We start from the raw sequence: 12,375 nt of genomic DNA on the forward strand, positions 1-12,375 counted from the left end.
TGGAGTAATGTTTTAATTTGATTATCATACCTGAACCACCCATGTAATTGTTATATAAAGATATAATCTTACATAGAGAAAAAGGAAAAGATTTTTCATTCTTGTTTATCTAGCTCATTCATAATAATTTTGAGTTGTTAAACGTGTGTGTGTGTGTGTGTGTGTGTGTGTGTTTGTGTACTTTATTATCTATATAAAAAAAAGGCTTGTTTACACACTTTTTCTGATATGTTTAAATATGCAAGTACATGCCAAGAGAAAACTGGTGGTTTATTTCTCATGATCTACAGAAATCATGCTAGATGAATGAACTTATTAAGTATCTAGGATCTTTTTACATGCAAAGTTGTCACAAAGAAACGAATATATTTAGACAGTAGAAAACATCTATTTCCTGATATAAGATTGTTTTGATCTCATAGGCATGACCCATGATCTGTTTTGGGAAATAGCTTTTACTTTCTACAACAGTGGAATTAAAGCTTCTGGCTCCTCCAAAATTACCCCTCAAAGAAGAAATATTTGTAATTTTAATCCATTAAATGAATAATCATGCTCATTATTTTCCAACACCTAGCCAATGAAAGATACCCTAAAACATATATTGAATGATTATGGTGTAAATATGTATGTGTATGTGTGTGTATCATCATCATCATTTAATGGCCACTTTTCATGCAGGCATGGGTTGGATGGTTTGATAGGAGCCAACTAGGTAGAAGACTATACTATATATATATGGTGGTTGTCTACTACTTATGCAGAATTTGACCACCTCCTGTAGCTACACCTTAGCACCATCATGGCATCTGGTGTGGCTTTTTAGACCAGACAATGCTCTGAAAAGACACCCACATAGGTCGAACCTTCGATTTGGACCACCAAGAGCTGTAGATAAATTCTGCTCTTTGTGGATCTTAAAATGTCTTTTGAGGCCTCTGTTGGATTTGCAAACCTTCTGGCATAAACTGTAAAGGCTGTAAGATGTGACATGAACAGCTGCAACAGAGACTATGAAGCTGTGGCCAGCAAGTGTTTTGCCTGCATTTGCAATGCTGGAATTCATCATTGCACCTTTAAACAGGGCCTCTGTTCAAAATGATAGAAATCTTGATACGGAAATACAGCTGCAGAAATAGGCTTAAAGGTGGCGAGCTGGCAGAAATGTTAGCACGCTGGGCGAAATGCCTAGCGGTATTTAGTCTGCCATTATGTTCCGAGTTCAGATTCCGCCGAGGTCCACTTTGCCTTTCATCCTTTCTGGGTTGATAAATTAAGTACTAGTTACGCACTGGAGTCGATCTAATCAACTTAATCCCTTAGTCTGTCCTTGTTTGTCCCCTCTATGTTTAGCCCCTTGTGGACAATAAAGAAATAAGAAATACAGCTGCAAATTCAAAGGGCAGCAAAAGCATATGTGGCTTGGGGTCACATGTTTGGTGCCAGCGACATCTAAATAATAATATATATATATATATATATATATATATATATGTCTGTCCTTGGCTGGCCTCAAATCTCACCTGCGAACCCATGGAAAACAAACCTCATCCAGCTATTCTGATTATATGTCTGTGCACACGTTTGAATGTGGTGTGTGCCAGAGGGTTTGCAAATCCAATGGGGGTCTTAAAACACATGTTAGGATCCACAATGAGCAGAACTTACTTGCAGGTATTGGTAGTGCAAATCAGAGGTGCAATCTGTGTGGGTGTTTTTTCAAAACACTGTCTGGTTTAAAAAGCCACATCAGACGCCATGAAAGGGGTAAGGTGTAGGTGCAGGAGGTGGTCAAACTCTGTTTAAGGAGTAGACAACCACCATATATATAATAAAGTAAGTACCAGTTTGACTGGTACTTATTTTATTGACCCCCAAAAGGATGAAAGGCAAAGTCAGCCTGAGCAGAATTTGAACTCAGAACATGAAGAATGCAGCTAAGCATTTTGCCTGGTGTGCTAACAGTTCTGCCAGCTCACTGCCTTGAATATAATATCATTAATAATAAACATGTATCCACATAGATCAATATTTAACACTGATGCAGTTTGCTGTTTTATTTAATTTTGCTTAGACAAATTGAATAATTTCAGTGCTAATGAAATGTTAACAACTCTTGAAAATTCTTGTAGCTACAATGAATTTTAGACATAAAAATAATTGCAATATTTAACCCTTTCGTTACCGTATTTATTTTGAGATGCTCTTTGTTTCTTTCAATTATAACAAAGAATTTAGTAAAATAACTTATTGTGACTAAGGTTTGAACATTTTAATTCAAAACTTATGAAAACAAAACATTTTTACTACAGAGCTAGTTTCAGCTGGGTTGGTATTGAAAGGGTTAATGCAGTCAATATTACCACCAATGACATTAAATAATGATCAATGACGCTAAATAATAAAGTTATACACTGTCCAACTGAATACAATATCAGCATCTTTGTTCGTGAGTGATAGAAGTTTGTGGTTCAATATAACATATTCTGAACTTTCACATAAGATAAATTTAGACAAAATGTTTTGATTCATTTGCCTTTTCAAATAGGCAAAATTTGCATCTTTCTTTCCTTTCTTCGTTTTATTAAGATAAGCTCTTTCTTCAAAAATTGCACAGATCTTTTATATCATCAGCATATAGCATTTTATTGAAGTAAATCAATATTTCCATATATAGATGTCAGAATCAACAAGAAGGAAGTGTACTTCTTACTTAAATTGTTCTATTTTTGATTAATCTACCAATCTCTTCAAGGGAAGTAGAATACTTTTAGAAAGTTAAACATTCTAAAAATTAAATTTATTCAAGTATGAAACCCTATACACCAGTTCTCATAGATTCTAAAAGCAGTTCAAACAATAAATTCAAACCTATATTAGTAAGTACATGGCTACACCATGTATTTCCTATTTCAAAACCACATCAAACCACATTCTTTATTTATACATAATAGTTAATGTACAAGTCAAATGCTGCTATTGGAATCTACAGATCAATAACAATAGCACTTAATTTTTAATACAATACCAGTACAGACATAAATTCAAATAATATTTTTTGAAATACTAAATTAAAATTACCTGCAGCAAAACCATCTGATAAAAAAAAATATATATAAATTGGAAAAACAATTGATTAATTAATTCATTATACAATGTTGTGTTACTAAGAAAGACGTCAATCAAATTTCTTTTCTTAATTGTTTTAAGTCAATTTTTTGTTTCATACATTTGCTTCATATCCATTTTCAACATGCAAGTATTTTCCTGAGCTGAAATGACTTTCATTAATTTGAACTTTAGCATCTAGTTGGAGCAACATACAATTATAAGACAATGGTTCTTGTTATCAACCAAACACTTGTTAAAAGAAGATTCCTTTTGTTATACATGACATATGATCTTGCATATTTTAATTCTATTTACAAACATAATAGCATCAAGAAAATAACCACTTTTGGGTTCTTTTTGCTTGTTATTTTCGTAGTTGCAAGAGGATCTAATGCCTCCGAGTACTTCATGTTCTTCCAATATGAGTTCTAGATCTCTCTCTCTTTTACTTGTTTCAGTCATTTGACTGCGGCCATGCTGGAGCACCGCCTTTAGTCGAGCAAATCGACCCCAGGACTTATTCTTTGTAAGCCTGGTACTTATTCTATCGGTCTCTTTTGCCGAACCGCTAAGTTACAGGGACATAAACACACCAGCATTTGTTGTCACGCAATGCTAGGGGGACAAACACAGACACACAAACACACACATATATATATACATATATACGACGGGCTTCTTTCAGTTTACGTCTACCAAATCCACTCACAAGGCTTTGGTCGGCCCGAGACTATAGTAGAAGACACTTGCCTAAGATGCCACGCAGTGGGACTGAACACGGAATCCGGAACCATGTGGTTGGTAAGCAAGCTACTTACCACACAGCCATTCCTGGGATTAAGTTTGTCTTTCATCCTATGAGAGTCAATAAGCTATGTACCAAGTACAAAATATGGAGTGAACTAGATTGAGTCATTTGTAATCCAACAAAATAAATTTATGGCTTAATATTAATACTGGAAATCTTCATTTAATTACTAATTTCAAATTTTGGCACAAGACTAGCAACTTCAGGAGAGGGAGTAAGTCAATTACATTGACCTCAGTGCTTGACTGGTACTTATTTTATCAACCCTGAAAGAATGTACCGTGTATTGAACTCCTAATGAATATATAATAAATGTTGTATGTTTGTTTAAATAATTAAAAACCACCAGTCACATGACATATATAAGTTTTATGTGGACTCATCCATTTTTTTCTATGTGTTGCAATTAAAATAAAAGGGGACACAATTGATTTCATCGCTACAGGATCATGGTTGATGGTGTTACTCATTCTCATATGTTCTGCTGTTGGTTGTGCTTCTGCTACAGTTAGATAGGTGGAGGCGCAATGGCCCAATGGTTAGGGCAGCGGACTCGCGGTCATAGAATCGCGTTTCGATTCCCAGACCGGGCGTTGAGAGTGTTTATTGAGCGAAAACACCTAAAGCTCCACGAGGCTCCGGCAGGTGATGGTAGCGAACCCTGCTGTACTCTTTCACCACAACTTTCTCTCACTCTTACTTTCTGTTTCTGTTGTGCCTGTAATTCAAAGGGTCAGCCTTGTCACACTGTCTCAAGCTGAATATCCCCAAGAACTACATTAAGGGTACAGGTGTCTGTGGAGTGCTCAGCCACTTGCACGTTAATTTCACGAGCAGGCTGTTCCGTTGATCGGAACAACTGGAACCCTCGACGTCGTAAGCGATGGAGTGCCAACAACAAGCAAGTAGGAAATAACACTGACCAAAACAAAAAAAAATTTTTTAATTTTGTTACACAGTGTCACTACAAAACATTTTAGAGAAAGCTGATAGTTGACTGAGGATTGGAAATTTTTGCATAAAAGACATGAAGAGTTTACTTAGCATTCAACTGCTTGAAGATAGGTAAATGAATAATGTGTATATATATATATATATACTTACTATTTTTCTTAAAAGACTTTGTTTTAAAATCTGCTTTTTTGAGCTTGATGTTTTCAGTGTTTTTGTCAATATGTGTTCTTTTCTTTTTAGAAACAGCCAAAGTGCTGTCTTTAACCTGCTTTTTATCAAATATATCAGGAGCTTTGGACTTTTTGCAAGAAATGCCTTCAGTTGCCTTAGATGAATGTTTAATTTTTTTTGATGATATCTTTTTAGCTGATGAGTCTGGAGACTGATGAGTACTCTGTTTAAGATGAAGTGTTTTATTAGATGCTGAATCTTTTTCCTTGTGCTTTATTGACTTTGATTTATTTTTATCGTGTTTGTCAGATTTAGATTTCAGTTTAGGTTTACTTTTGACTGGTTTTTCAATAGCAACACTGTTTTCAGAATCACTTGTAGGAAGACCAATCTTTCTTGCAATCGATATCTGTTCATTCTGTTTTGAGTTGTTAATATTTTCCAAAGTTTCATAAATATTTTCTTTCTGGAAAAGATCTGAAATGCTATCTTCATCATCTGTGTCAACAGAGTCATCTTTGCTTGGCTTATTCATACTATTCATGTCAGCAAATGTAGGTGACACAATAGCCGGACCTTTCTCATTAGATATATTTCCATTATTCTCTTTTTCATCCTTTCTCTCAGTTTTTTTCTTGTCAGCTGTTTTAGACTTCAATGGAATCTTATAATTTTCAAGCTTTTTAATAACTGTCTCCCTTTCTGTAATCATATTACTATTAGACTCAGCAATTTGCTCACTGACAACCATCGAAAAGGTTTTTCTAACATCAGAAGAAGCTGGTGTATCATTAGAACTGTTTGAAGATGTATTCTTAGACTTCATTCTTTTTTGTTTCTTATTTTCTTTCACATATTTCTCTGTTAAATCAGATTTAAATTTTGGAAAATTTCCATGAATCTCAGAATTTATAGCAGAGATTTTAAGAGGTGGAACTTTTTGAGAATTTTTTTCTTTTACCTTATTAGAAACACTGTCATTTTCACTTTCTTCATTTTCTTTCAAATTGCCAGATGCAAAATTATTACTATTATTATTATTAGACTGTTCAAAATTTGGAACTTCACAAACATTCTTACAAGATCCATTGTTTTCTTGTTTAGATTTAGAAGATTTGCTTTTCTTAGAAGGATTTTGGTTTTTATTCTTGCTTGGCATCTGCAGAGAGCTTGTTTTATGAATAACATGGCTTTTAGCTTTGCAGTGAAGTTTATCCTGATTGTCTCCAGAGTTCTCTTTTAGAGAAGATTTATTACTAAGCGGACTTGCAGTATTGGTTTTTGCTACTTGTTTACCATTTATTTCTTCAATATTGCCACTATTTTTGGATGATTTATTATTATCTTTGAGCTTAAGAATCTTTTTTGTTTGATTACCAAACATTGGTTTTATCTTTTCTGATTTTATTTGGTGTTTTTTATTACTTTCAATATTTTCAACAGACTTGTAATTACTCTCAGAAAGATTTCCAGCCTCAACTGAAGACTGGTTGCTGGACCTGTCATTATCTTTCAATGACTCACCATCTAGATCTCCATACAGATTTTCATTTAGGTTACAAGTTGGAACAACAAAATCTTCCCCACTTATATTTTCTCTCTGTACAACTTCAGATTTCACGGAATCATTGACTGACTGGCTTAACTGACGAGCAGACACAAAAGATCTTTGGAAACTGAGATCAAATTCTTTGGAGGAACATGATCTCTTGGATGGAATATGAGAATTATTTCCTGAATACTCAACAGCAGGGTTTTCAAAAGCATCTAACGAGTTTTTATTCTCATTGTTAAGTAATTCATCTGGCATGTCTAACAGTGGAAAATTCTGGTCAAAATTCAGTGAAGGTTGCAATTCGAAACATTTTTCGTAGTCTCTAGTTTTGACTGAAAATACGTTTTTCACACAAATATCCATTATTTTCTCTGATGAATATTTCTGTCAATGATTTAAAAGAAAATATAAAACAGATGCATTAAAGGTAAATTAAAACAGAAATATTAACAAGTAATGAAAGAATCGAAAAATAATTTTGTAAAGGTATATAAAGCTGACAATCATTTGAAAAAAAATTATGTGCAATAAATTGATTATACTTCTACCATAGTTGGCACTGGGAAGGGCATCCAATTGTAGAAAATCTACCTCAATAAATTTCATCTGGTCCATGCAAGCATGGAAAAATGGTCAACAAAATTATAACGATAATGACATTTATTAAAAATCTCAACAAATAGGTAGAGATTTTCCTAATTTTATGCTAATGTCATAAAAGAAGTGAAGGTGAAAAAGTCATTTAGAAAAAGGTGATTTTTCATTAAATACTAGAACTGAAAGAACTGAAAAGATGAATTTCCATCAGTTTGATTTGGTTAGGTGAAAGAGGTTGTATACATGGTCTTCACAGGCCCTAACAACAACTAAATCTCCCTTAATCCTTTAGCATTTAAACTATCCATATCCAGCCTAAATATTCTACCAGTTTTATGTTCAAACTAGCTACATTCAGCCTCTCATACCTGCCTTACAAAATCATTTTAAAAATAAACAATCACATCATCAAAATCTTAAAGCTACAAGATAATACTTGATTAACTGAAAACAATGTGAATAAATAAGCATTACATTTGACAGAGTAATCTGAATGCTAAAGGGTTAGAAGGAAGGAGCACTCCGTCGGTTACGACGGCGAGGGTCCCAGCTGATACGATCAACGGAACAGCCTGCTCATGAAATTAACATGAAAGTGACTGAGCAATCCACAGACATGTGTACCCCTAACGTAGTTCTCAGAGAGACTCAGTGTGACACATAGCGTGACAAGGCCGGCCCTTTGAAATACATGTACTGCTCATTTTTGCCAGCTGAGTGGACTGGAGCAACGTGAAATAAAGTGTCTTGCTCAAGGAGACAATGCATCACCAGGAATCGAACTCACGACTTTATGATTGTGAGTTGAATGCCCTAACCACTAAGCCGTGCGCCTTCACTGCTAAAGGGTTAAATCACCTCCTATTATGTTTAAAAATGTAGGATACATTGGATAACAGTTCTAGATATAGTTTTAATAAAAGATGGGATGGTCATGGGAAGAATGCCTTTGATCAACTATTGCTGGCATGGGTTTCTATTATTACATTTAAAAAAAAAAAAAAAGGCAGTGAGCTGGCAGAATCGTTAGCATGCTGGATGAAATGCTTAGTAGTATTTCACCTATTGCTACGTTCAGAGTTCAAATTCTGCCAAGGTCGACTTTGCCTTTAATCTTTTCAGGGTCAATAAAATAAGCACCAGTTGAACACTGGAGTCGATGTAATCAACTCATCCCCTCCCCCTGAAATTGCTGCCATTGTAGCAAAATTTGAAACCATTATTACATTTCAAAATAAATGTTGAAGATGATGACAACAATGTAAAAGGAACCTTTCCAATAGATTTCCATAACAGACAGAGAGAAAACAGTGGAAATAATGCAAAATACCAAATGACAGAATAAACAACACTAGCTGATGAATCCAATCAGTAAATGCAATACAGGCTTGAGCGATAGGATTGTTTATTTTTTGTTTTTAGATTAGATTAAATATCATTAAAGTGAACATATCGCAATCACTACCATTACTACTACAACTATTGGTATTGCTTCAGAAGCAATCTTTCTTGATTCTGATGGAAATATTCAAGAATTAGTATCCAGAGAGTTATCTAACTGTATTTATTGCACCAGTAGTCTAAAAATACTTGTTTTCCTACATTTGAAAGTTATCTGTATACTAATGAAATATCAGCTTTATTTCCAAGAAGCTACACTTCTAGATTTGCCATGTCTCATAAAATTACATTCCCCCCTTTATGAGAAAGGCATGGACAGTGTTATGAGATAAAAGACCTAATGCTAGATTTAGAATGAAGTAATGGACAATGAGAAAAAAAAAGCAACACAAACTACCAAACAAAGAGAGAATATGAGATGGTGATAGCAATGGAGACAGTGACTGAACGATTAAAGTTTTGAAATACATTTTTGCAAATACATGTGGTTCCCCTAGTGGTAGCAGCAAGTACAAGGGAAATAATCCTTTCTTCATAATATTTGGAAGCATTAGAAATTTGAATTTAAAATTCAGTTGGTCACACTTAGGAATGCAACTGGAAAGTGTAATGATGATTGCTTCTGATAGGACCGTATGGAAGAGGTGCCTGAGAATTCTGTCTCCATGACACCACCAGGAATAGTGGGCAGAGAAGGTGAATGGCTGGATAAATTGAAAAGATGCATAGAATTCATATACTTTTTTTCATTTTTCTTTACTTATTATGAATTTCAAGTTGGCAATAGTCATGTAGTCATATTAAAGGCGGCGAGCTGGCAGAATCGTTAGCATGCCGGGCAAAATGCTTAGCGGTATTTCGTCTGCTGTTACGTTCTGAGTTCAAATTCCGCCGAGGTCGACTTTGTCTTTCATCCTTTCGGGGTCGATAAATTAAGTACCAGTTACGCACTGGGGTCGATGTAATCGACTTAATCCGTTCGTCTGTCCTTGTTTGTCCCCTCTATGTTTAGCCCCTTGTGGGCAATAAAGAACATAATAGTCATGTATAGCACTATTTCATTCTTTTCAGAAATAGCGAAATTATCAGCATGACAATCTGGAAAAAATTCATGGAATGTGTGTGTATGTGTGTGTTTTTGTTATGGCTTAGTCAGAGGGGAAAAGGATGGTGTCTATGACATTTTTCAGGGTCACTAAAAACAGTTGGGTGGAAGGAAGGGAGGAAATTATCCTAAGACCTGAAACTTGGTTTGAATACTTGCAGAAGTGTAGGCTCTGCTAAAAGCACTAAGTTAAACTGAGTGACAGATTAATTCTGTCACCAAAAAAAAAAAAAATTTTTTTAAAAAGGCAAAAAGAAATAGCAAATCATATTGAAACACAAGTGGTTTAGCTGGAATATTTTCACTCAGTAAATACAGATAAAATGAAATGTACAGTAAGTATCTTTCTCTTATATATTTACTTGTTTGTTTATATATTTATTTATATTAGCTGGGTGTTATTCTTTTAACAAGATGACATATTCCAGATTCCAAAAACAAAACCATGTTTTAATTGAAGAAAATTATCAAAAATCAGGACAAGCTAAAGAGATTAGTGTGCATTTCTAGCTAAACTATTGCATCATGGGAAAATAAAAGCAGCAATGTGTGTAGGAGTGGCTGTGTGGTAAGTAGCTTGCTTACCAACCACATGGTTCTGGGTTCAGTCCCACTACATGGCACCTTGGGCAAGTGTCTTCTACTATAGACTCGGGCCGACCAAAGCCTTGTGAGTGGATTTGGTAGACGGAAACTGAAAGAAGCCCATCGTATATGTGTATATACATATATATATATATATATATATATATATATATATATATATGTATGCGTGTGTATATGTTTGTATGTCTGTGTTTGTCCCCCCAACATCGCTTGACAACCGATGCTGGTGTGTTTACGTCCCCGTAACTTAATGGTTTGGCAAAAGAGACCGATAGAATAAGTACTAGGCTTCCAAAGAATAAGTCCCGAGGTCGATTAGCTCGACTAAAAGGCGGTGCTCCAGCATGGCCACAGTCAAATGACTGAAACAAGTAAAAGAGTAAAAGAGAATGGTATGTTACATCAAAAGATAACAACAACAATATCAACAACTTTGATGTTGATTAAGATAATAACGACAACAATGGAGATGGTTTATAACCACGAGTAATCACTATAACTTTCATTTTCATTGGAAACAAAAGTTCCTTTCAGTTTGTGAAGCATTTGATACCAACTTGCAATTGATAAACATTCTTATATTTATTGCTAATCTTATGGCTTCTGAAATTAAATAGTTTATATCTATACTCCAATCCTGTCTTGCATACGTTTATTTATATGTAGTTGGTCTTTTAGGAAAGAAATTAGTGACAGATAGCTTAACTATTCATGAACTTTGTGTATTGAAATATATATACAAGGTGTGTGTGTATGTGTGTGTGCGTGCGTGTGTTTGTGTGTGTTGGGACAGAGAGAATAAAAAACATCAGACTCAGAAACACAGAGACAGCAGAAAAATAAAAATGAGATAAAGAAAACAACAGCTAACTACATATAAACTAATCTTTAAAAGCAAAAATTAAAAACAAAACTAGTAACAATAATCCCTTAGTCTGAAAGTAATAGTCTACAAACATTCCCTTTTTTAAATTTTTTTTATGGAAAGCATAGCAACTACTTAAATATAGCTAACCAACCTACTTTTAAATGACATTCTTCAATGAGAACAAAGCAAACAAATATGTTCAACTCATAAAAGATGGAGCACATTGACTGAAAACTGAGTTAAGGTCAGAACTCTATACATATATAATAACCACCACCACTACCACCACCACATCAACAATAATGACTATAATGATAATAGTAATAACAATAACAATAAAAAAATACTAGTATCAAATTTTTAGCACAAGGACAGCAGTTTTAAGGGGGGATGGGGTTAGTTGATTACATGAACGCCCCAGTGTTTAACTGGTACTCATTTTATTGACCCTGAATGGATGAAAGGCAAAGTTGACCTTGACAGAATTTGAACTCAGAATGAAAGAATCTGAGGAAATGGGGCTAAGCATCCTGTCTGATGCACTAATGATTTTGCCCCTGCTCAGAGCCTTAATAATAAAAATAATAATAATAATAATAATAATAATAATAATAATAATAATAATAATAATTCTTTCTAATTTTAGCACAAAGACAGCAATTTATTTTATGCACCCTGAGAGGGTGAAACTTGAACTCAGAACATAATTAGCCAGAAGAAATGTTGCTAGGCATTTCATCTGATGACCCAAAGCATTTGGTCTGCCAACAGGAAGCCTTAATAAAAATAATGACAACTATAAGGAGGAGGGAAGGAAAAGGTGAAGCAGGTAAAGCAGGGGGGAGGTGGAGGGGGAGGAGGAAGTGAATGAGGAGGGGGGAAGGTGGGGAGACAGCTTTCATTATTTGCCTCCTACAAAAGCCCATTCATGCATGCAAAATGTGTTACAAAAAAAAAAGGGTTTGGCAGTCATGTGAGAATTTGTACATACATGTAATAAATGGGAGGAGTGGTCAAACAGAACTTAAAAATTTAGTTTTAAAAAAATTACAAACAAGGGCAATCCTTTTGTGGGAGAGGTGAGTGTCTCTCTCTCAGGAACTTCCAACCTCTCACTTGCCTTTAGTTAGGGATCATTATATTTTATTATTATTATTATTGCCTTTGCACAGCATCTAACACTGGAGATGTACTACAGT

General features: G+C 34.6%; 1 protein-coding gene across 8 annotated transcripts in view; it reads right to left on the reverse strand.

The window, feature by feature from the left end:
* The window catches only part of LOC106878722 (uncharacterized), a 145,563-nt gene that overhangs the window by 64,083 nt on the left and 69,105 nt on the right, over positions 1–12,375 (reverse strand). For all 8 annotated transcript variants that reach the window (XM_089340928.1, XM_089340930.1, XM_089340934.1 and 5 more), the window contains one exon: positions 5,024–6,983. In XM_089340928.1, coding sequence (XP_089197054.1) covers positions 5,024–6,962 — 1,939 coding nt within the window. In that variant the 5' untranslated portion in view covers positions 6,963–6,983. The remainder of the gene's footprint in view (positions 1–5,023; positions 6,984–12,375) is intronic.

Source organism: Octopus bimaculoides, chromosome 24, assembly GCF_046866305.1.
Source record: "Octopus bimaculoides isolate indiv1 chromosome 24, ASM4686630v1, whole genome shotgun sequence".
Taxonomy (NCBI): domain Eukaryota; kingdom Metazoa; phylum Mollusca; class Cephalopoda; order Octopoda; family Octopodidae; genus Octopus; species Octopus bimaculoides.